The sequence below is a fragment of the Podarcis vaucheri genome, assembly GCF_965113315.1.
Source record: "Podarcis vaucheri genome assembly, chromosome: 10".
Classification (NCBI taxonomy): Eukaryota; Metazoa; Chordata; class Lepidosauria; order Squamata; family Lacertidae; genus Podarcis; species Podarcis vaucheri.
The window spans coordinates 30,603,574-30,629,182 of record NC_138748.1 but is presented as its reverse complement, the minus strand read 5'-3'; the positions used below and the strand labels follow the sequence as shown (position 1 = coordinate 30,629,182).

The following is a 25,609-nucleotide window of genomic DNA, read 5'->3' as shown; positions in this document are numbered from 1 at the left end:
TGGAAATAACTGTCCGTTATGTATATTATACCCCAAAGGCCATTTAACAGAGACATATTATGTTCTTCACCACGTTGCATAAACCACAGTTGAATCTAAAGGCGCAGGGACAGAAACAGTCTTCACCAGCCAAGCAAGAAATATGTCTCCACTGAACAAGGAAAACAAAAAACATTGCAGTTTTTTGCCGCTCAAGTTCTGGTGGGAACCCAGTGGTTGTGAAAATGTGAGGGAAGAGGGGAATGTGCATTGCTAACAAAAAAGAGGAGACATTTGTTACATTTTCCTTTAAAACAAAAAACAACCACCACGTCATAAAGAAAACAAAATCAATTCCAAGTCAGGTTTTTCAATACCACATTTATGCATGGTGTTAAGGGTGGCCTCGCATATCTCTGTACACCACTTTATTACTCAACACTCAATGACCCATGGCTGAAAGTGAGGGCTGCACTGTAAAGCATTGTGGTTGAGCTCATGATGAGGTGTTCATTTGGGTCAGACATGCAAATCAACACTCAAAGCTGAGGTAGCAAAGTGATGAATGAGCAAACGCGTGTAAACCAGCTCATAAACACGTCTGAACTTCTGGCTATATCAGGGCTTTGCAGGCTTATATCAAGGAAGTATATTCTTAGACAGTCTCCTGGACCTTATTGTGCTCCCAGAGACCCAAGTTCCTTTCAGCAGCTTCATCTGTGCAACCAGTTCTAGAGGAGAGTGACATGGCCATGGATTCCTTGATAACCTCAAAACTGGAACTGTTGTAATGTACTGTGCATGGCGCTACCTTTAAGAACTTTCCAGAAACATCAACTGGTTCAGAAGGTGGCAGAGCGCTGGGTGCTGTAGTGCATCTGCCAATGTCCCCCACCGTGCTTCTCCTTGTCAAGGTTTTGGATCGCTCGGTGGCACATTATGCCTATGTGGAAAGAATCACACTAACTCCCAGTTTGTTTCAGGACACAATTTAAAGTGTTGGCCTAAACTTTTAGATCTTTAAATAGGTTGATTCCCAGGTACTCTCTGCATGAACTTCCCCATGTGTTAGGATAAACAGTTCTGGCCCTGCTTTAAGTACAGGGCCGGCCCACCCATGAGGCTAGGGGAGGTGATCCTCTCAGGCGGCAGATCCACAAAGGCAGCAGATCCCAGTGTCAATCTTTCTCTCCCTCGCCCCCTGTTCCTGATCTTCACTCATCCCTTCCTCGCTGGTGGGAAGCAAAGTGCCATTTTGGGGCATGCTTGGACCAGCATTGCCTGAGATCAAGGTGGCTGGTACAAGGGACAGTGTCTTTTTTGTTGTGGTGTCATGTTTATGGTACAATCCCCTCAACTGAAGTCATCAGATCTGTCTGCTAGGGTAGTGAGAACCATTTAGTATCAGAGAACATAAACTTTTTAAAAAATGCAGTTCTTATTGTAATTTTGTTTACAGCTGCTATTGCTTGATGATGATGATGATGGATGCTTTCTTTGTCTTTAATATGTGCATTTTTATTGACGTATTTGCTTTTTATTGAAGTGTATTCATTTTGTAAGCTGCCCTGGGAGCTTTTTAAAAGCTGCGTGGCAAGCTAAACATTGAAACAAATAAGCAAAGGATACATGTTCCACTTCCTTGCGGATCTGCGTGTTAGCACTGGCGTATCTGAAGCTACAGTCGGATAATATCACACACTAAGGAAGTGTAACGGTCATGCAACAGAGAAGGAACAGACATTGCATCGCATAATGGTGTTAAGGTAGCTACACTCCAAATCCCACAACACTGCATAACTCATATGCCCAAGTATCTGTTCATTTTGCTTAAAGCGTCACACACTGTGTTCAGGTCACTCCGAAGATCCTGGACAACGTTTTCAATACTTCTGGTGTCTTTCAGAATTTCAATGCTTTGGGTGTATGGGTTGAAATATACTGAAAAGGGACGGTTGATTGATTTTGCAAAGTCCCTGAAAGTTAAAAGAAAAGAAAAGAAAGAAAATTAACTCCTATATCTGTGCCTTCAGATAAGAGAAAATTAGATTTGGGGGTTGTTTTTAAGGGTCAAGTGAAAGAACTTGCCTCATTTTTTCTTTGGCTTCTTCAAAACTTTCTGAGACAAAGTAAGCTTCCTGGAAAGTCGTGATAAGGCATTCTTGCAAGCAGGTTGTCTTTGGATCAAATGTTTTCACATTGGCTTTATCAGACAGAGCGTGCTGCAAAACACACGACAGCATCTGTTAAATTATATTACAGAATGCTCAAGTGTTTCTGTACACCCAGCTTTTATAGCATAGCATGCTCTCAAACACAGTTGCTAGTCTCACCCATTTTATGTAGAGTGGTCTTTAATCATCAATAGGATGAATCAATTTTTATTCAAAAAATTGTTAGTTGCTGTAAGAGCCTTTCCCCCCAAATGATGACATAATCGAAAACAACTAAGAGCTATCTCTGCCCCATATGCATAAGTGGCTTAAATCATCAACCTTGAAGAGACAGTTATCAATAAATATTCCAAGCAGAATTACTGGGGTAGCGCAAATTACCAGCTCCTCCAGGCAATAAACGTTTGCCCATTTTACAAGTAAAATTTAATCTTACGATATTATTCACACAACTTATGCCATTTGTGTGACAGTCAATATCGTATCTTGAAAATGCATTTTGGTCTACAAGTGAAACAGTTGATAATTTTTAAAAAAATTGTACGTTGATAGAAGACATTGTTACCCTTTCACGCAAATACTGCTAGGGAAGGACTATGCAAACAGATAGATAGATTATAGAGATAAGGAGGACATACATGTATTTCCAAAAGAGCAACTGAACAGCATCCTTGTGATAAGAAAGAGAAATGAATTTGCTGTGTTTGGACACCATATTAAACTATAGTTTAGCAGAGCATGAACAGGCCCAGCCTCTTTCAGGGTCCCCCCAGTCTGATCCCAGATGCTCCTCTGCATGGCTTCACCACAGTCAGCAGGGCCAGAACAGTGTTTGACATTTAACTATGATGACTTTAAAGAGGCCAGATTTGGAAACTATAGTTTGAAATTGTCTTGTTTGAAACAAAGCGCAATAACTTTCATTGGTTCAGACAGTACGATAAACTGTAAGCTAGCCAAAAGCGGGGCATAACAGGCTTATACATTCTCTGCCGTCATGCGAAATGACCTAGAACACAACCCCTGTGCAGATCAGGGGTTGTCTGTATATATATGTTTTTAAGTGTTCAATATCAAAGGCAGGCACACTTTAAATCAGACATTCCCACACTTGTTCCTCTCCAGACATGTTGTTCAAAACATGTGGAGATGCAGATGGGATAGAAATTCAACTCAGCTCTAATTTAAAGGTGAATCTATTAAATTCACACTTTCTAAAACAATATGCAAACAACACAGTTATCCGTTTGCAATTCACACATACCCAGTTTTTGCAATGCAGTTCTCCAACCGATAATGTTTATAAAAATGCTTATATTAGCAGCACTGGCACAAGGAAGAGAGACATTCCAGGATCAAATCCGAAACTGGGATGGTTGTTGTAATTCCGGGACTGTCCCTGAAAAATCGGGGCGCTTAGAGGGTATTCCCAATTCCCCTCACAGAGCTACAACTCTCAGCGTTACATGTGAAGAGAGATTGATTGTTAAACCACGCTGCAAGTTGCTAGCCTCACTACACTGTAGGTTTCTTAATTGTGGAGGTTTTTTTAATTCTGCTTGAGAAAATAAACCTTCTGGAAAAGACACACTTAAATATTGGAAGGTTGCCTATGGCAACAGGCATTTTCGGATGGCGTGTTTTCAGATTGCCAGAAATGTTTTACAACATCAGTAGAATTATTTTTAAATAAAATTTAGACCGATGTAATGTTATAGATTGTTTACACAAATGGAAGGAGTTTTTAAGATCAAGAACCCCCAAAATATATCCCCGGCCTCAAGTTTATGTCTTTTACCAGTATCATTTCAATGTGCTTTTGGCAAAAGCCCACACGTTGGCAGAGCCCTGCTTCTGGTAGAGCCTGGAAGAGAGGTATTTCTGCTTCATTCAAACACTCTCCAATGGCTTTGCTTGGAGGTTAGGACTGCACTGCCCATTTTGCCACTCTGTTTCTTTCAAATCCATGCACTTGTGGAAAAGGAATGAATGCTTTATTTGGAATCGGGCACCTTTTTGGAATCAAGCACTCCAAAACACATGTACTAACGGTTACCAGGGCCGTTTAGAAAGAGGTAAATACAACCAGCCTCGAATTATACAAGAAATATGAATCTTTATGCAGCAGAGAGCTGGTTACTAGCCATAAATAATGCAGGCTTATGTATATTTATTGTTTACATTCCTACCTTGAGTTCTCCAATGGAAGATAGAAGCCCTGCTCCGTAAGCCCGGAGTTGCCCGTCTTGCTTACAAAGGCCAAATTCAATAGTGAAAAAATAGCACTGTAAGAAAGAGAAACAGATGCCCCTGAGTCCGGATGTGTGCACAAGTTCAAAGAAAGCATGTCATCAGGGCTTTCGCTTGCGTACACCACTACTTCAGAATTTCATGTTTTTTAAATAAGTTCAATCAAGGACATACACATTTCAGTACTTTAAATGTAATTTTCCCACAAAGGGCAAAATCAGGGACGCTCTGATTTATTTCCTCCTGCTCCGTCCTAAATCTGTTTAAGAAGTGTCGCCATTAGAATCAGCATGATTCATGGAAGGAAGCACCTATGGTTGAGGCAGCACACGTGCACCTTTGTAGCAGCCAGTAAGTATGAAGTGTTTGCTTGAATATGTTAAATTATTCCAAACCATCTTTGCCCACATACACACAAAATCAACAAAAAAGGCACAGGTTATATATACATATACATACACTTATATACAGTTTTGAAATGCAGGCATATCATGAAATGCTACAAAGAAAGAATCCAAAATGCAGGCAGCTGTATTGATCCATATATATATAATATTAATGCGCACACACATCCAAAACAACTGCAGTGCATGGTGTAATACCCAGTTATTAGAATTAACTGACAGTTATATATTAGGAAGCTGCAAATGGTCAAGTAGTGGCTGGCTACAATGCTGAAGTTTAGGTAGGGAGTCCCAGGTTCACATCCCTGATCAGTCAAGTGGCATGGCTGCAATCCTATACGTAGTTGCCTGGGAGTAAGCTCCATTGAACTCAGTTGTGCTACCTTCTTACTGCATAGCCACCTTATGGATCATATTTAAAGGAAAAGGTAAAGGGACCCCTGACAGTTAAGTCCAGTCGCGAACAACTGTGGGGTTGTGGAGCTCATCTCACTTTACAGGCCGAGGGAGCTGGCGTTTGTCCGCTCCACAGACAGTTTTTCCAGGTCATGTGGCCAGCATGACTAAGCCGCTTCTGGTGAAACCAGAGCAGCGAAAGGAAACACTGTTTTACCTTCCCGCCAGAGTGGTACCTATTAATCTACTTGCACTTTTTTGGCGTGCTTTCAAACTGCTAGGTTGGCAGGAGCTGGGACAGAGCAACGGGAGCTCACCCTGACATGGGGATTTGAACCGCCAACCTTTTGATTGGCAAGCCCTAGGTTCTGTGGTTTATTTAGACCACAGCGCCACCTGTGTCCCTATGGAGCACATTTAGCTTTATTAACATATCTGCAACCTTTAGCTTTTAATTCAACAATGCAAACAATTCTGCAAAGTTAAACTTTTACCGCTAGCAGGAAATAGTAACCCCCTAAATGGAAAAGAGTGTGGAGCCTCTGCTTGATTCTGTTCCTCCTTCTCAGAGTTCTTCTATGGAGTGACAAACAATAAACAATAGAAACACCTGAAGGCCTCAAGATCACCTCAGTCACTTGCCCATGCCAGGAGGGGCCATGGCTTAGCCTGGTGCATCCTGCTCTGAAAATGCTTCCATTCCTTCCCACCCACCCTTTCCTACTCCATTAGTTTTTGGTGGCATGACTGCAACCATCCAGGGATTTTTTTTCTAGAAAAAGAGGTGCCGGAACTGGTTGACCTTTTTGGGGAGGAGCACCCCAAAAAACACCGTGATGCCTGCCACCTCTGTCATGCTGCCCCAAGCGCCATGCAGGGAAACGGCACAGCAACACTGCAGAGGTGACAGAATGCAGCAAAGAGGTGCCAGGACTCAGTTCCGGTGAGTTCCGCCTGAAATAAGCCCTGCAGCCATGGAAATAATCAAGTATTGAAAGACCTACATTGGCTCCCAGTACGTTTCCAAGCACAATTCAAAGTGTTGGTGCTGACCTTTAAAGCCCTAAACAGCATCAGTCCTGTATACCTGAAGGAGCGTCTCAAACTCCCATCGTTCAGCCTGTACACTGAGGTCCAGCGTCGAGGGCCTTCTGGCTGTTCGCTCACTGTGAGAAGCAAGGTTACAGGGAACCAGACAGAGGGCCTTCTCGGTAGTGGCACCTGCCCTGTGGAATGCCCTCCCATCAGATGTCAAGGAAATAAACAACTATCTGACTTTTAGAAGGCATCTGAAGGCAGACCTGTTTAGGGAAGTTTTTAATGACTGATGTTTTAATGTACTTTTAATCTTTTGTTGGAAGACACCCAGAATGGCTGGGGAAACCCAGGCACATGGGTGGGGTATAAATAATAAATTGCTGTTGTTGTTGTTTACCTGTGTGAAAAATGAGATGCAAAAAGACCTTCTGTAGGAGAGTTGTGAAAGAACCTGCAGGTTTGAATTTGTAATCTTAGTCAAGACGAATGTGTAGGTATTCTTGAAAACCCGAAAGCCTGAATTAGCACCAGTTTATTTAACAGAACGGTCGAGCTGCACATAATCTGAAAGTTAGCCTGATAGTATAGTATGATTACCACCAGGTGGTGTTTCTGCAGTACATTAGGAAGAAACACAAGGTTGCAAGGCTGTTTTGCTGTTGATTTTAACCACCTTCTCCATGTGATCCACTGTTGGCAGGGATCCCAAAAGCCATTTAAAGCACACGTACGGGACTTGCACTAGCCAAGTGGAATAATGGACTTTTCATGGAACAGCTGACTTCCATTGCTTATCAGAAAGTGCTTTTTAGAATGCTTCTATCAGTTTGCCACGAGGCATCGGGAGCTGCTCTTTGAGGAAAACAAATCTAAAAAGTCCCTCAGGCCCACAGAGCTAGTTCCACATTCTCCATAGATCATGGCCTTTATCTCCTGTGGTTTTCAAGATATATGAATTACTCATATTACTCTGAATACAGTTGACTCACAATTTACACTCCTTTAACTGGTGCAAATTCAGCTTGTATGTGCTTGGCCAAAAATAAATTTAAAAATGAAAGGGAGTGGTTGTCATCAGGGACAATGGCCATTGCACTCATCTTAGCATCTGGAGGTACAGGGAGCGTGTGTTTTTACTCTGTGTGATTAAGTCATCTATAAACACAGGGAGACAAACAAATTAGCACAGGCTAATGAATAATGGCATATTTATGGAGAGGGATACATGGTTGTATAGTCATGGTGTTAATTCTGTCTGATGTCACTATTTCTGTTGCAGAGAGAATGCAATCTAAGCCAGGAATAGCCAGTGCTGAGCCCTCTAGATGTTGTACAATGACAATACACAACAGCAAAACCAATGGCCAAGAATAATGGGAACTGCAGTTCAAGAACATCTGGAATGCAAAATGTTGACTACTCCTGATCTAAGCCATCTCAGGTTTAATGCCAGCAGCCAAGGTAACTAAGGTGGGTGACAGCATTTTCTCCTCCTTTCATTTTGACTAGCCCCCTACCTCATTTTATAGATTATAAAGGATCTAGAAATAATATGGGCATGGGTCCTACCTAGGCTTCATCTAGCATTAGTATGCTCCCAGCAATGGAAGCAACTTCCATCAATTTCCCCTTTCACCTCTTCTGCCCTTTGAAAATCTTCTCTGGAGAGTTAGGGGACCCTCTGGAACAACACAAGAGGCCGTGCAGGAGCCAAGAGAAAAGAGAATTGGCAAATACCTCCCCCAGTTCTGTTAGTAGGATCCTAGTGATCCCAGTTCTCTTTGTGAACAGTAGAAGCCCTTCTCTTTGTGGATGCCTAGTTAAGATCCAAGCCATTGTGTGGAATAGTTTGCAATCTTCTTGTCACATCTATTCATTTGTAGAAATGGGGTATTATTTACCTGTCTGCCAAACATGCTCTAGAATTTAATTCACTTATGCTTATGCATAAGGTTGCCGATAACAGAGAACTAGTGGAATTAGTGTTTTAAAAGGGATGCATTCCATCACCGTATATACATGCCAAAATAACTCATTTTCATTTTATAAGGGATAACAGTCTTTGAAAAGCCTGAGTTTTGAGAATATATATATAGATAAACTAAAGATAAAATGTCCAGATGCTAAAATGTAATTTGTATCTGCCAAGTTCTAATTTTTATCAATACCGTATATTTAGAACAACTCTTCATATGAATAATAAGAAAAAGCTACTGCAAATGTAATTTATTTCCTGTATGCAGCATCTATGGTAGATTCTGATTCACAAAGCTTTTGTTAGGATAGAGAATGAAGTATCTCGCCCAATGCTGCCATCTTCAGATCATTAGTCCTTAATACAATTATTTTAACCTTTGAAGAATATTCTGTTGATTTCACTGCTTTGGAGAACTATTCTGGCAATAAATCCATTCTAATTAAGAAAAGATAAACTAAAAATAGAGGATTCACATTTTAAATAAGAATAGGCTCCCATCAGGCTTCACTCTGTTTTCTTTAATTTCTTTAACATATACTGAGTTATTCTCTGCTAAGCCTTTTAAAGTTTTTTTAAAGTATTCTTAAATTAAAAGGGGGTAATTAAAAGCATTCCTCAAACCAATTCAATTATCTGAGATTCTCCTTTCTTTGGTTATATTTATTGCTTCCTTCCACAGCTACTAAAACAATGTAGTAGAGAAATAAATAGTGATTCTCAATTTAGATGCCTTTCAACATACAAAGGTATTCTGAAATACTGGCTCCCTGTCCATCAAAAGTGCACAAACACATCAGGTGTGCAGCTCGTAGAGTTCCTATTAAACTTAATAGTTTCAGTAACTGAGATAACAGCAGATGCACCTATCATATCCCATCAGAAAATGCTTTTACAAATGCTCATTCTTGTTCCTTTAACTGAAGTCAAGGGCCTTTGCCCAAATTCATCTAAACAGGAGCATAAGTGATGCTTCCTCATGCATGAAGGCATCTTTACACCTTCAAATGTCTCTTGAATATGGGCCAGTGGAAATTGCCCCATTAATGTCAGTAGGAACCAGAGGAAGCCCTAGAAATGCACAATTGGCAGGGAGTTTATTCTGTCGAGCCATTAAATTGGGGCCTCCTGTGGAAATGATCAATGCAACACGCTGGGCCAAGAGAAGCTCACCTGATAAAAGGAAACAAAGTTTCTTACTCTACTATGCATTTATTTGATAGAGGCTGGAAGGCATTTACTTGAAGCAGCATTTTGGGGCTACAGATCATTATTAAAAATATATATACCGTTGTACCTTGGATCCCAAATGGCTTGCTAGTCAAATGTTTTGGCTCCCGAACGCCACAAACCCAAAAGTGAGTGTTCCAGTTTGTGAACGTTCTTTGGAACCTGAATGTCCGACACAGCTTCCAATTGGCTGCAGGAGCTCCCTGCAGCCAATCAGAAGCCACACCTTGGTTTCTGAACATTTTGGAAGTCAAACGGACTTCCGAGGTACCACTGTATATATGAAGATGATTATTTCAAAAATGAGTGTGTGTGACAGAAATCCACACACCTTCATAACAGCATAGGAGCTTCCCAGATCATTTACTGATTTAGTATCTATGCTAAGCATATATTCTAGAAATAAGTCAACCCACTGATATCAATGGTGTAACTTTGGGTGGAAGAGGACAAGAGCTGGACACAATTTACAACCCCTTATGTCTAATACAAAGCTAACTGTGGCCACTCATCTAAAGATACAAAATACCTGTAATTTTAAAGCACTAAGAAACAGTAGCAATTCAATTGCTGGCATTGCCAGATCCCTAGCTCTAGCAGAATTGTGTCCCCTCCCATCCTAAACAGAAGAGGGAAGCTTACCTTGACCTTTCATGTATCCTTGGCCTCTTCCACTTTTATATCTCCACAGCATCACCCTCTCTTCTCATAGGGAGTCCTGTCTGTGTCACTTCTGAACTAGAAGCACACAGCACAAGAGATGGCTAGAAACACTATTCATGCTACATTCATTGCTGAAGTAAGGGAAATGGGTTGGCGCCAGTAGAGCAGCCATGGTGCGTCAATAACAGCAATTCTCCACCTGGTCTCCACAGGAGGTTTTTTTTTGGGGGGGGGGTCAAAGTTGTAGCTGAGGCTAAAAATAACTGGTACTACTGAGAGAAAAGAAGTTTCACTGTCTTGACCATAGGTCATAAGAGAAAGCATGTAAAATACATGTGTAAGCAAATAAAAAATTGTGGCACAATAAAAAATAAATTCAATAGTATGCAATAAAGCAAATAGAAACATATACATTCAGATGTAGTTAAGATTTGCTGGGTTATCCAATTGGTGTCCCACCCTCTGATGGAAAGCTCTTTCATCCAGCAGAGCCTTCTGTTAGTGAAAGGAGGAGTGAGGGAACCTTTAGCAACTCCTTCCCCCATCACCTCCAGAGCAGGTGGGCATAGTGTAGGAGGGAGACTCACTCACTAAAGGCCTTCTTGAACCCTGTTCCACTGACAGATCGCTCCATTGGATCAAAGAGTCTCCCATCAGCAACTGGATACTGTGGGAACTGCAACAGGAAGGATCATTCAGTTTGTAACTCACAAGTTAATTCCGTTATCATTGAGTGGAGGTGTTGTTTAGGCCAGTCCCAATGTGACTGCAGCTTAATAGCCAAACGGATATGCTGTTCCCTGCAAGCAACATTCCCTTCAAATGAGTAGAAACTTTGCTTATCTCTTCTATACAATATATTCTACATCAGTTCCAAATTACAATAAATATAATGTTGATACCTGTGGTATTAATAGTGCCAAGACATGGTCCAAAGATCTGTTGGCTGCAATAACTAATTAATTGCTTACAAAATATTATAATACACACATCTTTGTGGCTGGAATTACCATCTTAACATAAAGAAAACCTTTCCCTAAATGAATATAGTAGCAAAATGGATATAAGTTGTCCAGAATCTCATGACATTTTACAGAGCCATGGATGAAATAGTTCATGAAGCACACACTGTTTGAGCTTAGTCAAAATAACAAAATTCCTTCCAGTAGCACCTTAAAGACCAACTAAGTTAGTTCTAGTTGGTCTTTAAGGTGCTATTGGAAGGAATTTTGTTATTTTGACTATGGCAGACCAACACGGCTACCTATCTGTGTTTGAGCTTAAGTGGCCTTCTACATTGACAAACTAAAGCTGAAAATGTGTAGGAGTGCTAAAAAAAACTCTCTTGAGGTGTCTGCTACTGCTACTTTTTGAAAATCAGCCACAGTAGTTTTCTAATGTTTACTTTCTTCCAATACATTTACCAGTGCCTTTAAACATTACTTACAAAAGATTATTCTCAAGTGCCTCATATTCCTAAACGTCTGTGGCAATGTCATGCTTGAACAATAATGCACACTTCTTTTGGAGAGGACACACAAGACCTCCAGAGTTACTCTGCAATCTACTCTACTATTATCTACAATCTATTCTATTATCAGTCAGACATTACATTGTCATAAATATGACTGCCTCTCCCAAGAGTACAACCGTGTATTTTCAACATAACATTAGAGGCAGTCTTCAATTTTACCTAACATGGCTAGCAGGAATGCATGTGGCAGTGGTTTAATCATTGGTTTTCACATTAGAATCTTAAATGCCTGTAGTATTTGCATATTGAAAGGCATGTGGATTGCAGTAAAAATCTGGAAGTGTTAAATTAATTATGGGTATTTTGGTGGTTTGCATAATCATGAAGAGAAAATTTCCATAATATCATATTGTGGAGGAAACTAATCAATATGCCATAGGTTGTGAAATATTTAAATCTGAAAAATGTGCCCAGTCTCTCTCTTTGTCTGTCTGTCTCTTACTCACTTACTCACTCTGTATCTCATATACATCCAGGAATAATCCTGAATAATAGTCATTCATTAACAGAGTGAATTACAGTGGTACCTTGGTTTAAGAATAGCTTAGTTTATGAACAACTTGGATTAAGAACGCTGCATGCCGGAAGTAGGTTTTTTGGTTTGTGAACTTTGCCTTGGAATGAGAACATGTTTCACTTCCTGTTGAGTGTGTTCAATTTGTAAATTGAGTCCCCCACTGCTATGGGAAAGCATGCCTTGGTTTAAGAACGCTTTGGTTTAAGAACGGACTTCCGGAATGGATTAAATTCATAAACCAAGGTACCACTGTAATCAGAACTTGACAATATTCACTTGTAAATAAAATCACTTAAAACACAAACTTGGTTTCTAAATAAAACAAATGAAATAGAGCATGTTTTCATAACATTCTTCCGTTCAACCATTTTCTGCAAATTACTACCGTAAAAGGTGTTTAGGCTTCTTTTGTGATTCCCCAAACACAACTCATTTCGTAACAGCACTGCATTTCTCTCCATTCTCCCTCAACTTTGCACAGGGCTTTTGCTAACACACACTTTGGAAGAGTTCATTTGTTTAAAAAAAACCAAAAAACAGCAACCAAAAAACAGAACACTGAGCAAGTGTGGCATTGCTTTCTTGTATTTTATAATACAGGCGTTCAGTTGGCTACTGTGAGAACAGGATGCTGGACTAAATAGGCCACAGGCCTGCTCCACCAGCTTCTTCTCAGACCCTCCAAGGGTCCCTATTTTCTAGGGATGTCCCTGATTTAGAGAAGTCATCCTGGTTTTTATTTGATCCCGGAATGTCCCACTTTTCCTTAGGATGCCCCTATTTTCACTGGAGAAATGTTGGAGGGTATGGAGTTATCTGACCCCTGGGCCATCCAAAGGCAATCCTGTATAGGGAAGTTTTTTAATGTTTAATTATGTTTTTATGTATGTTGGAAGGCGCCCAGAACGGCCAAGGTTACACAGTAAGATGTGTGAGGTATAAATAGTAAAAATATCATTATTTTCTTCGGAGAAATGTCGGGAGGTATGTCTTCTTACATTCTTATATAAACAAAGCCAGAATGATTACTTTTCACACTGACATTGAAGCATGTGGATTTTTCTATGTACATACCTCTTTTTTTATCTATAATCTGTTTTAGAGTCATGTGTAACTCTCAGCAGAACTTTCCAAACTCTCATTATGCAAAAGTAATTAAAATTCTTGAAAGGAAGAAAAAAATAAAAGATAAACACACTAGAAACTGTAACATGAGCAGAATAAAAATTGCCCATAAAATTCTGTTGACGCAACTAGGACACACGATCAACTCACAGGCCACATTCTCATGGAGTGTTGGGCAGTGGTGTTGTGTCTTCTCATGCTGTCTTGGGCGCTTGTGCACCGGGGAGGCAGGGCACGGGCTGTGTAGGGCAAACAGAGCCTGCCATGTGCCAGCCCAGCCCTCACCGCCAATGCCACCAGCGCAACACCAATCCTGAGCCGCTTTGCAAGGCTAGACTGAGCCCAGCCTTGGAAGGCAGCTCAGTGAGGAAAGCAGAAGAAAGAGGCCAGGCATCCTTTGATCCCAGCCTCACCCTCAAGCACGGCTGTTGGATCCCAGCCTCCATTAATTAAAAGTTTCCTGTGGAACCTCTGCTTTAATTGTGCTTCAAACTAACTTCAGAAAAGCAGTGTCGCAGAAGAGCGAAGGGACTCTGGTATGAAATGAACCATATTTAAAAATGAATAACTGGGATAGACAGACACTGTCAATGGACTTTGTATTTGGTAGAAATGGAGTGAGTTGTTTTTGTTTTGTTTTTTTGTATTGTAGCAGAAGTGGGCGAGGGTAATCATTCAAACTTATTTTGATCTTTTTTAATGTTATTTTTTATAGCAAGACTTGGTAAAATAATAGGAAAGGGAAAAGGAGTTTCCATTATGCTTCTTCAGCAGAATTTCCTCCAGGTAGCTAAAACTTATATACTGGCATTAGCTATTGCTGCACAAGTATTTGTAGTGCCTCAGCTAAAGTGAAGAACAATGCCTAACATCATTTCTCAGGCAATCTTCCAGTGCAACTTCTGTTAGGAATGACCGGTGCCTGTTTGGGATAGCTTCTGCAGCTTCTAAACAATCAAAATATATATTCTATAATTTGGAGGCTGATTTCCAAGTGTGTAATATCGCATGGCTTTGGGAAAGGGTACTCACCATGTGAAGAAACCTTGCAATGAGTCTGCCCTAATGCTAGGAAGCTGGAGAAGTTCAGCAGCAGTTCTTTATGGACAACAGAACAGCATAGCAGTTAGGACTTGCTACATAGGTAAGACTAAAGTTCCAATGAATTCCCACTCAGCTACAGAGGGAGCAACAGCCAGAGAAGAGAGAGGAGTTTCTCTTACATACTAGAGACATGTCTCTTAAAGAAACTAACCACAAACTATACTTAAAATTAAACAACAGGGTGCCTCTTAGCACATTATGAATTTGTTTCCAGTACCAGAACTGAACTGAGTGCACAGTTCCGTCACACAGAAGTCCACACTTTGCTAGCTTTCTTACTTTCAGCAACTTAATTTAGGTGGGGGAAAAGCCATTTTGTTGTTGTCATTCTTATACAATTCAGTGTCAGAAACCCTCATGGATGTACTGCAAACCTGCCAGAGATCTCCCAGTAAAGCCCGGATCAATCTTCTGCCTGCCCCTTGGTACAACTTTCTTTTAACAAACAAACAAACACTGTGTAAAGTCAATAATGTTCCTTATTACAAGATCAAGATCACTCAGCCTATGAAAGGATGCAAAATCGCAACGCAGTGGATACAACTCTCCATTCAACATGGCCAAACAGTCATTTCCCTCAACCTCAATGACTTTGAGCATGCTGTTTAAACCAGCCCGGTGACTTGGGCTTTTTAACAAAAAGGGAAGGGCTGTAGCTCAGTGGTAGAGCATCTGTTTTGTATGCCAGAGTCCCCAGGCATCTCCAGGTGAGAATGTCCCTTGTCTGAAACCCAGGAGCTAGCTGAACCTGCTCTCTGACTCAGTATAATGCCATTCTCACCCTTTTGGAGAGACAAAGTTGCCATACCCCTCCACCCCTGCAGGAAGAGGAGAGATGGTATCTCCTTAGAGGAGAATGTGATGACCTGAGGACGATTTCGCCCGATGGGGAGAAGTGGTGACAGGCTATTTAAGCTTGCTCTGCCCCACGCGCTTTAAATATGTACAGTGGTACCTCTGGTTGCGAACGGGATCCGTTCAGGAGGCCCATTCGCAACATGAAAAGAGTGCAACCTGCAGCAGCGCGTCTGCGCATGCACGGGTTGCAATTCACTGCTTCTGCACATGTGCGTGGTGTCATTTTGCGCTTCTGCGCATGCGTGAGCGGTGAAACCCGGAAGTAACTCTTTCCGGTACTTCCGGGTCTCCGCGGGACGTAACCTGAAAGAACGTAACATGAAGCAAATGTAACATGAGGTATGACTGTATAAGGTCTGAAGCACAAGTATACTTTACTCAGGATAATCTGGTAATAGCCACTTCTGAGGGCCAGCACATTACATCTAGCAACTGCTGTGTGATATTTTTATTTTTATTATTTCTCCAATGCTTTGCTTTTTTAAGGCAAAACAACTATAAGTAGTTTGGGGTTTAGCGGAAAACCTGCAGTGGAAGTGATTGCTGAGAAGAAGGGGGCATGTTTCACCATTTCCATGTCAGCTCAAAAGTGCCCCACCACTGGTGCAGGAGGAAACATTAAAAAAAAAACAACCTAGAGAGAATAGCAGGTGCTTTTGAGTAGATAATACCTGGCAGGAGAATGAGTTACACACACATTTCCTCCTCACTCAAGCCACTCAACAATGCAGCTTCGCATTTGATGAGTGGTGGGAGGGGAATCCAGTCGCAAAACGATGTATCTGGCTTTCCTGGGCCAGACCACCCCAGTGCAGAAATTTGAAAGCTTTTGTAAGTTCTGTTTTCATTCCCTAACCATTTGTTTCTTTATCTCCGTCAGGTTCAAAGATTTGGAATTTAATGTCATTAATTTATCCTGGCATTCCAAAGCAAGAACAATATGCTGTGAAAACAACTCCCCTTCCAATTGACATTAAAAAGTGTGTCACATTCATTTATATTCAAAGTTCTCTTGAGTAGCTTAAGTCGCTGCTTCTTCAAGCTGTTGCTCTAGTTTTGGCTGTCGAAAATAGTTCACACTTATCTCAAGGGAAGCAGAATCAGCCTTTTGACATTCTTTCCGGGGCTCCTAAAGAAGGGATCCTCTGAATGCCAAGCTACAAAATAAAAGCAGGGTGAACATGCATCATCCTTGTCCTCCCACACCCTTCACTGGGGGATTCTGCTTTCCATAAAATTATTGAAACATCACTTCCCTTTTGCAGGCCAGGGGTAAGAATCATTCAACTGACTTTGGAGGGCTTTGTTGCGCTCTCTCAGTTGTAAAAAATACAAGCTGCCATCGTTCCTTTCCGAGGACAACAACAATACCCCATGCAAAGTAAGCTGAAATGAATACATTAGGAGCCAGAATTGTGCCTCATGAATGCCCACCCCCACCCCCATTCTTCAATTTGCATTACACATATAAACCACAGAACCTAGGACTTGCAGATCAGAAGGTCGGCGGTTCAAATCCCTGCGACGGGGTGAGCTCCCGTTGCTCAGTCCCTGCTCCTGCCAACTTAGCAGTTGAAAGCACGTCAAAGTCCAAGTAGATAAATAGGTACCACTCTGGCGGGAAAGTAAACGGCGTTTCCGTGCACTGCTCTGGTTCGCCAGAAGCTGCTTAGTCATGCTAGCCACATGACCCAGAAGCTGTACGCCGGCTCCCTCAGCCTATAGAGCAAGATGAGTGCTGCAACCCCAAAGTCATCTGCGACTGGACCTAATGGTCAGGGGTACCTTTACCTTTACCTATTACCCACTCTAGCTGGCATCAATATGGAAATATAACATATAAGTTGTCACCATGGGACACATTGTCATCAAGTGTTATATGTATCCCTGCCCTACTCAGCAACTACCATTGACAAGGATCAAAGTGTGAGAATATTCGGGGGGCGGGTCACTGTTTTAGTTTCTTGCTACAAGGGCAAAGCTAGATGCTGCAGCCCTTCTCATGCAACATGTGAGCATTATCAAGATGCAACTCCATGTTAGGATCAAGCTTTTTAAATTTGTCAATAGGGCAACACCATTAACATTAACTCTACTTTGTTAATCCCTTCTGGACTAATACAGTTATCAATATGCCCCCATGCAAAAGGCATGTGGGCAGATTATAAAATGAAGGAAGGCACATACAAGAAATAAAAGATGTAAATTTTCATTTTCTACAGTAAAGTTGGTACCATCTAGAAGTTTAAGTTTCACAGTTAGGAAGCAGATGTGCTCAGACGTAACTAGAGCTTTGCATATAAAACCCAAAAGAAAAACAAGGCGTTAATGTGTGGAATCTTGCCTTCACAGCCATTGTGATAGTATACACAAAACATAATAGCCATGTTCATGTTGCTGCCTAGGAAGTTACGCCCAGGGGAACAATGTCAAGAGGATTTCAGAATCTGCTGAATGTGTCACCTGACACCGGGTCATGAATAGTGAGTTCATTTGGGTGATCTCATGAGACCTAATTTAGCTGCTAACAAGGAAAAACCACCTTGTCAGTTTTTTGAGCTGCATCTTGTGGCCCTGTTTCTACAAATACATGCACATATAAAAAAAAAACATGATGCCTCCGACAAAAACAATATAGCAAGTGCTCATTTTAATTAAATTGGTAATGTAAGCATTTTAATGATAAGTTCTAGGACACTGTCCAACAAAGTTGCAAGTATCAGGATAGGTGTTTATAATGGTAACATTAATCTAACCCTGTTTTAATTAATTGCAGGTTTCTAATATATATTGTAGGGACGCGGGTGGCGCTGTGGGTTAAAGCCTCAGCGCCTAGGGCTTGCCGATCGAAAGGTCGGCAGCTCGAATCCCCGCGGCGGAGTGTGCTCCTGTCGTTCGGTCCCTGCGCCTGCCAACCTAGCAGTTCAAAAGCACCCCCGGGTGCAAGTAGATAAATAGGTACTGCTTACCAGCGGGAAGGTAAACGGCGTTCCGTGTGCTGCGCTGGCTCGCCAGATGCAGCTTTGTCACGCTGGCCACGTGACCCGGAAGTGTCTCCGGACAGCGCTGGCCCCCGGCCTCTTGAGTGAGATGGGCGCACAAACCCCAGAGTCTGTCAAGACTGGCCCGTTCGGGCAGGAGTACCTTTACCTTTAATATATATTGTATCATGGTCGAGACATTATTCTTCCGGAACAATTTTTTTTCATCGTTCAAACAAAATTTCATGGACTAAGTAAGGCATCTGACAATTCAAGGAGGGAGGTGAGCCCTGAGTAGACGAAGGGTAAGTGCTGGGAACAACTTTGTGGATAGACGCAGCGGAATGGATGGATAAATGGAAGATATTTTATCTGGATTGGAAGTACTGCAAGTGAATTCTACTGCATCGTAAATCATCTGGAAGTATGCTGTTCCTGTTATATGCATGCTCCTGCTATATGTTTTACGCAGCCTAGGGAGGGCTTTGCTCTGAAAGATGGTAAACCATATACCGTACTTTTCCATGTATAATACTATGTTTTTTTACTCTAAAATTATGTTCAAAAACGTGCCTCGTCTTATACAAAGATAGTGAATGGGGTGGACGGGTGACTGGCTGCAGCTGCAAGCAGGAGCTTGTCAGCCACGATTGTTGGCTGTTAGAAGGGCTGCTTTGGATTGGCTGCTGCTTCTCTAATTGGGTTGGTGATTGGCTTCTGCAGCAAACACTGCTGTTGATTAGCTGTTGCTGCCACGATTGGTGGCTGCTGTTTTGGGGCTTGCACGGTTGCCAGTGGACAGCTTTTCTCAGTCGGGTAAGAGGTTTTTTGCTGGGGAAGGGTATGTTTGTGATTGGCTGTAAAAACTGGGAGGCTTCTGGATCAAGATATACGGTAAGTTTCCTCATTTGAACCTGAACAATACATCAACAGAGTAACTCGTGGGTTGTGAGGAGAAAAGAGGATGGATCTTTTTAAATGCACCTTCTAATTATGCTATTAAGAAAATTCGCCAAACTGACACCTCTAATACAAAACATTTTTTCAAAGAGAATTTAAAATCTGCTGGGATGTTTGTCAGCAGCAAATGTATGCCTGAAATAATGTGCCATAAATACAGATTTGAGTGGTGACTCACCATTGAGTTACCTGTCAGAATCTGTAAACATATTATAAAGGAGCTGAACAAACAAAATAAAAGGCAAAAGCAAAGGTAAAGTTTTCATGACAAAGTTTGCACCTGGTCTATCATCAGTGGTCATCTCAATTATGAAAAGCAGACAATCAGAAATGTTTTTTGAGGTTAAGAGGAGATCATTAATTTGACCAGTATTTTCATTAGTGACAATGCAAAGTCCAACATTTGAGTGTCAAGAAGTCCTGTTGAGGCAACGTTGAAAGTAGGATGAGGAGTGTTTGTATGTACCGTGTCGGGCAAGTTAATACTGTAAACTCTCAGAAACAAACAAATAAATCTTGTGGACAAAAGGATCTATTCAGTATCTTGGTAGAATCAATATCATGGGGAAACAGAGGGGTACATTCATTTAGAAAACAAATCATTCATTTGTCAGAAACTGCAATTGAGTTTCATACATTACGCCGTTTACCTTCCTGCTGGAGCGGTACCTATTTATCTACTTGCACTTTGACGTGCTTTCAAACTGCTAGGTTGGCAGGAGCAGGGACCGAGCAACAGGAGCTCACCCCATCATGGGGATTCGAACCACCAACCTTCTGATTGGCAAGTCCTAGGCTCTGTGGTTTAACCCACAGCGCCACCCGCGTCCCACTGGCTGGGGTAGGGACAGGCTAAAGAGTCCTATACTTACACATCAAAGTCTACTTCTATGAGCTCCATCTCCCTAGTTTTGACGAAAACCTTCCAGTGATTCACATTTCAGCCAGCTAGGGATCATGTGTAAATGCCCTCAGTGTTGTCAATTGATTGCTTTCACTCATGGTGCTGGATGTTCACAGATTTGTCTCACATCATTGATTTTATAGAAACACAATGATACACAAATAACCATTCTTGGGTCTGTGTGTTTTGGTTTGCTATGAAAGGCTTAAATCTGGTGAAACTGCAAATGTTTGGGCTCAGAAACAGACAATACACACTGCTTGTTTAATATATCCATGACCAAAACCCTTCCAAGGTTCAGGAGAACAAGTCTTCAATTTGTCAAAGCATGGTTGAATTTAGGAACGGCTGTCATAATTTTTGGAGCTAGATATAGATATTATCCTTCTCTTCTAGTAGAAATATTTCCACAGATCTGTTTAACTAAGCCTGATTAATTAACATAGCATTAGGAAATAAATGCACATTAACATGGAAAAGATAAGACTGAGAGGTGATATGATAGCTATCTTCAAATGTGTGAAGGGCTGTTGCATGAATGGTGGCAAGCTTGTTTTCTGCTGCTCTAGAGGGTAGAACCTGAACCAATGGATTCAAATTACAGGAAAGGAGACTCCAGCTCAACATAAAGAAGAACTTTCTGATAGTAAGAGCTGTTTGACAGTGCAGGGATCTACATCTCCTTCATTGGAGGTTTTTAAACAGAGGTGGGGGACCATTTGTCAGGGATTCTTTATCTGTGATTCTTACATTGCAGGGGATTGGACTAGATGACTCTTGGGGTTCCTTCCAACTCTAGGATTCTCTAATTCTTTGCCATGATTATCCATTAGTTTTCAGTAGTTGTATATCAGAGCCTTAAAAAAAAATACAGTCAGGTTTTTCCCACCTAACCCTAGAGTGACATTCTCTCTCAGCTGTTTTCCAATGACATTGTATCTCTCTTTGCATGTTTGTAAGAAGTGAAGGCTGGTCGCCAAAGAACTGATGCCTTTGAATTATGGTGCTTGAGGAGCCTCTTGAGAGTCGCATGGATGGCAAGAAGATCAAACCTATCCCTTCTTAAGGAAATCAGCCCTGAGGGCTCACTGGAAGGATAGATCCTGAAGCTGAGGCTCCAATACTTTGGCCACCTCATGAGAAGAGAAGACTCCCTGGAAAAGACCCTGATGTTGGGAAAGATGGAGGGCACAAGGAGAAGGGGACGACAGAGGACGAGATGGTTGGATAGTGTTCTCGAAGCTACCAACATGAGTTTGACCAAACTGCAGGAGGCAGTGGAAGACAGGAGTGCCTGGCATGCTCTGGTCCATGGGGTCACGAAGAGTCGGACACAACTAAACGACTAAACAACAGCAGGAAGAAGTTTGAATTTAAGGCACCTGCTCAAGATCATTTGAGTGCTGCAAATACCAAAAATTATAGCTTTAGTAAGGTATTCTTTGCCATAAATAAGGATGTTGTGATGCTGAGTAAGATGATAAAGCAGCTTTCTTTCAGCTCTAAAAATATATACATGAAGTTCTGAGAATAGCACAATAAAGAATGCAGGGTTGTGTTCTGCATTCATTTATATATGTATAGTTTACTATTATGCATCTACTAAATGTAAATGAAGATAATATTTGCTCCAAAGGGAACTCAAGACAATGGCAAAATTCCTCTTTGGTTCTAGGCAGGGACAGCTGGGTTTATAAAAATTTCATTAAGCCGTTCTTACAAAGAGATCATATCACACCTCCATTAAAATTTTTGAAGATTATATTCCATTATCCATCCCTGGTGCCCTTTAATGCTAAGATGCCAATCCTTCTAAGCTGCATCATCAAATAATTAATTAAGCCATACCCTAGACAAATAGTTAGCTTTTTTCTGGTTATTATGTCCAATTTTCATTCATTCGTTCAGCTACCCAGAGAAACAAAAGCACCCTACCCAGCATCAAGCAGAGAGAAAGAAGAAGGTTGCACAAATTTGATTTGGTTGTTCACAGTGGAAAGTGATTAATACAATTTCCTATAATATACAGCAACACTGAATACTAAGAGGAGTCAATTTTCCACCAAAAGGAAAAATAGCTTTGATTCACATGGCTGAAAAGAACCATAACGGCTTGAATCTTTCTTTGCAGACCCGAATGTTTGAAGCCATACTGCTATACAGGAATTATGAAATTATTTCTTTGGTCTGACCTCTTGTTTCAATTTTATAAGTTTTCAAACATTCACATTATTAACTCAGACGAGACCACCCACTGACTAAAAGCAGCCACGCGCTTGTCTTAGCCTTCTGTCTCTAAGAACAAAGGGGCATAAAAAGTTACTTGCTGGATTAGTCCAAAGACAGCATCCTGCCTTTACAGTAGCCAGCCAAATGCCTTTGGGAAACCTTCAAGCAGGATCCAACCACAGCAGGGCACTCTCTCTCTCTCTCTCTCTCTCTCTCTCTCTCTCTCTCTCTCTCTCTCCCCTCCCTCTATCAACTGGTATTCAGAGGTGTGCTGCCTCTGGTACTGGAGAAATTAAGCACTGATAGCTTCAAATCCTCCAGAAATGTTCAAATCCTTTTTCAAACCACAACAAGCTGGTGGCCCTCACCATACATGGGAGAGAATGGTATAGCTTACCTATGTGCTATGTGAAAAAAAGCACTTCATTTTGTCTTTCATGACCACTAGATGATCAGGAGTTCTAGAATTTCGACTAAAGAAGGAAACATCTCTCTTGGGCTCATCCACACTTCTGCTTCTCCTGTGCCTAGAAAGCCCAGTTCCAATACATTTTCCGCTTGTCCCGTGCTTTATAGGAATGGTTCCAGGCAGTTTTTCACTTTCCCCAGGAAAACCTGTTCTTTGCTGCTGAATGGGAACAAATGTCATTATCTGAAGAAAAACCATTTGGTGCTTGTTCTGATTCAGTGGTCAACAGTGAGTTTTCCCAGAGGGAAGCAGCGGGGCAAGTGGAAGTGCAGACAAGCTCTCTCATCACTTTCTCCACACAATGCAAACCTCCCGTCTTACTTGAGAAGCAACAGTCAGTGACCCTGTCAGATTGAGAGATCTATGGGCAAGGGGACTTTGTTTCCCCACCGTGGGTATCCTTTCTTTGGTGTTCATCACCCTGGCTGCTTCACCACAGCACCTTCTCTCCTCACTCATCACACTGGGCATCCTAGATGCTCCTTCCTCACTGCCTGGTTCTTCCACTCTTACCCCTCTCCTCCACACCCCCAAGCTGGTAAAGGAAAGCTAGAGGAGGTGCTTTTCAGGTGGGTACCCTGCACCATAAAAATGTCTGGTGCTGAGGCTCCAGGTGTGCATACCATCATAATTTCTACAGAGTCCTTCAGGGTCAGGTTCTGGGCACTGTGGGAAAATTAAGATGGCAGACATGTCTGGAGCCTTAGCAGCAGGTATTGTGCTATGCAGGGCACCTGCCTGGCTTAATTTTAAATAAAAGGGATAGTGCAGTAACTGGCGTCTGCCCTGATATATCTGTTTCATGACAGTCCCCCTCTGGGTCCACTATTCTGGTCTCCTCTGGCATTTATTTTTTGGGTGGTGGGAAGGTTCCGGCGACTGTGTCCCATGCTCTGAAGTCTAGCCCTAACATAGTCACCAAGCAGAGTCAATCTGGAGAATTCCAAAAAGGGGCAGGTTTTTAAATCCTGGAGAAGAAACACATGCCAGCCTTCAAAGCAAGAGTGGGCAGCTTCCAGTTACACCTCTTTGCAGTTGTTGTTTCCTCTTCCTTTTTAAGTACAGTACGGCCATCCATTTTATACCTTTAAAACAGGTAAGAAATGCTGCATATTCATGTACAAATTGCCGGCCCCACTTTGAATTTATCCTGGTTTCTTTTTGGCTAACTATTTAAGCTAATCTGTTCTGGGGTTTTCCCCAACCTTCCAGAGCAGATTTGAGGACTTGGGGAAGAGGAAAGGAAGAAGAAGTTATCTTGCACAGCCAAAAGTCCTTGTGCTAGCAGAAGTACTTTGTTGGATACCGTCCATGGTAATTATAAACTCAGAATGGCTATGAACCAATACATTTTTGGTAGTTTAATGCAGAACAGTAGTTAATCTTTCATCTGGTCTTTTTCTTTTTTAAAGAGCTTGATTGTGTTAATGGAGGTCACTCTTTCACTCACACGTATTTCCTTGCTAGTTTGATATCTACTCCATATGTAACAATAGAAAACAAGCAAATGAAAACAAGGCGAAATCTATAATATGTTCCTACAAGAGCTGAATGCTAGGGGTATGACCTTAGTTACTTAACTAATTACTTCAGTTACTCCTGACGACTGAAGAACTCATCAAGCTCATTTTAAGAGCTTTTCTTTTTCTTTCCTCCCCTCCTCTCGCAGCCGCACTCCGACAGATCACAGATTCACAGCATGAGCGATTGAACTTCAACCGAGGGCTGTGATTGCCGATTCGGCAATTTCTTAATGATGATGATGCTTCCCCCTGAAAACAGCAGACATAATGAGCATGCAAATGCTTTGTCAGGCTCACATTATTCTCTTATTAACTCGAATATCAAGATCTATTGCGTTTTTGTGCCTGAAAGTTGACATGCAGGCTAATGCTCATTATAGGGGGCCCTCAGAAAACATCGCCATAAAACATCAAGAAAATGCATGCTGAATACTGCTAAATTTCTGGGTAGCTTTGGTGTCTCTCCCCCCCCCCCCGCACATCTCTCCAGTTTCGTGATTGGTGAAAGCTGTTTTCTATTAGTGCAAGTGTGGTTTTAAACTATAAATAATATCACCCAGAGCTTTTAACAACTAAATGATCAAACCGTTCCTTTTGCATAACGGTAATTCCCAAACCTTGGCTGTGATAAGATGAGGGGAGCTAGATTCCAGCAACATCTGGAAGACCACAGATTCCCCAGCGCTGCTTTAAAAAAACAAACTATTATTCAATAGCTGGGTATCAGTACTGGCAGACTTACATGGTTGGTGTCAAGGTTACTGAGATAAAGTTATGTGAAGTATTTTAAGCATACAAAGTGCTATATAAATGCTAAGTAAGTCTACAGAATTCTGATTCACTTGACCTGGCATCTGCAGTCACTTGTGATCTGAGAAATGCTGCAGTGCCCTAGATGTTGCTTTCTGCTCTCATCTACCTGGAACTCTGAAGAATATAAATTGAGACATGCTCATCATAATGAATACATCACGCCTGCCCGGCTCTGAGTTCCAGGACTTCACACAGACTTTACAAATGATGTCTAGTTTCCATGTGTGTGGTGGACTCCTACCAATTCAAATACTGCAGTCATTACTGAGAGGATGGTATTTTGACATCAAGACTATGGCTACATAGCAGAGGAAATTGTGTTGCTACAGAATAGGGAGGTTTGCCAGTCTTGGCTGTTCAACAAATATCAATTATGCTACCCAAATTGCAACTGGCTTGCAAATAGTGGGTTCTTTAAAAACAGATCCACTGTTGATATCTGTTCAACCTAGCCTTGAATTACCAATCTTTTGCTGGTGAAAG

At 41.6% G+C, this 25,609-nt stretch overlaps 1 protein-coding gene across 1 annotated transcript in view; it reads right to left on the bottom strand.

Annotated features, from left to right (window-relative positions):
• Positions 1–340: 340 nt before the first annotated feature.
• The window catches only part of TPH2 (tryptophan hydroxylase 2), a 64,903-nt gene continuing 39,634 nt past the window's right edge, over positions 341–25,609 (bottom strand). Inside the window, exons 9-11 of the mRNA XM_082241125.1 lie at positions 4,343–4,438; positions 2,068–2,201; positions 341–1,955 (exon numbers count right to left, since the gene is read on the bottom strand). Coding sequence (XP_082097251.1) covers positions 1,781–1,955; positions 2,068–2,201; positions 4,343–4,438 — 405 coding nt within the window. The 3' untranslated portion in view covers positions 341–1,780. The remainder of the gene's footprint in view (positions 1,956–2,067; positions 2,202–4,342; positions 4,439–25,609) is intronic.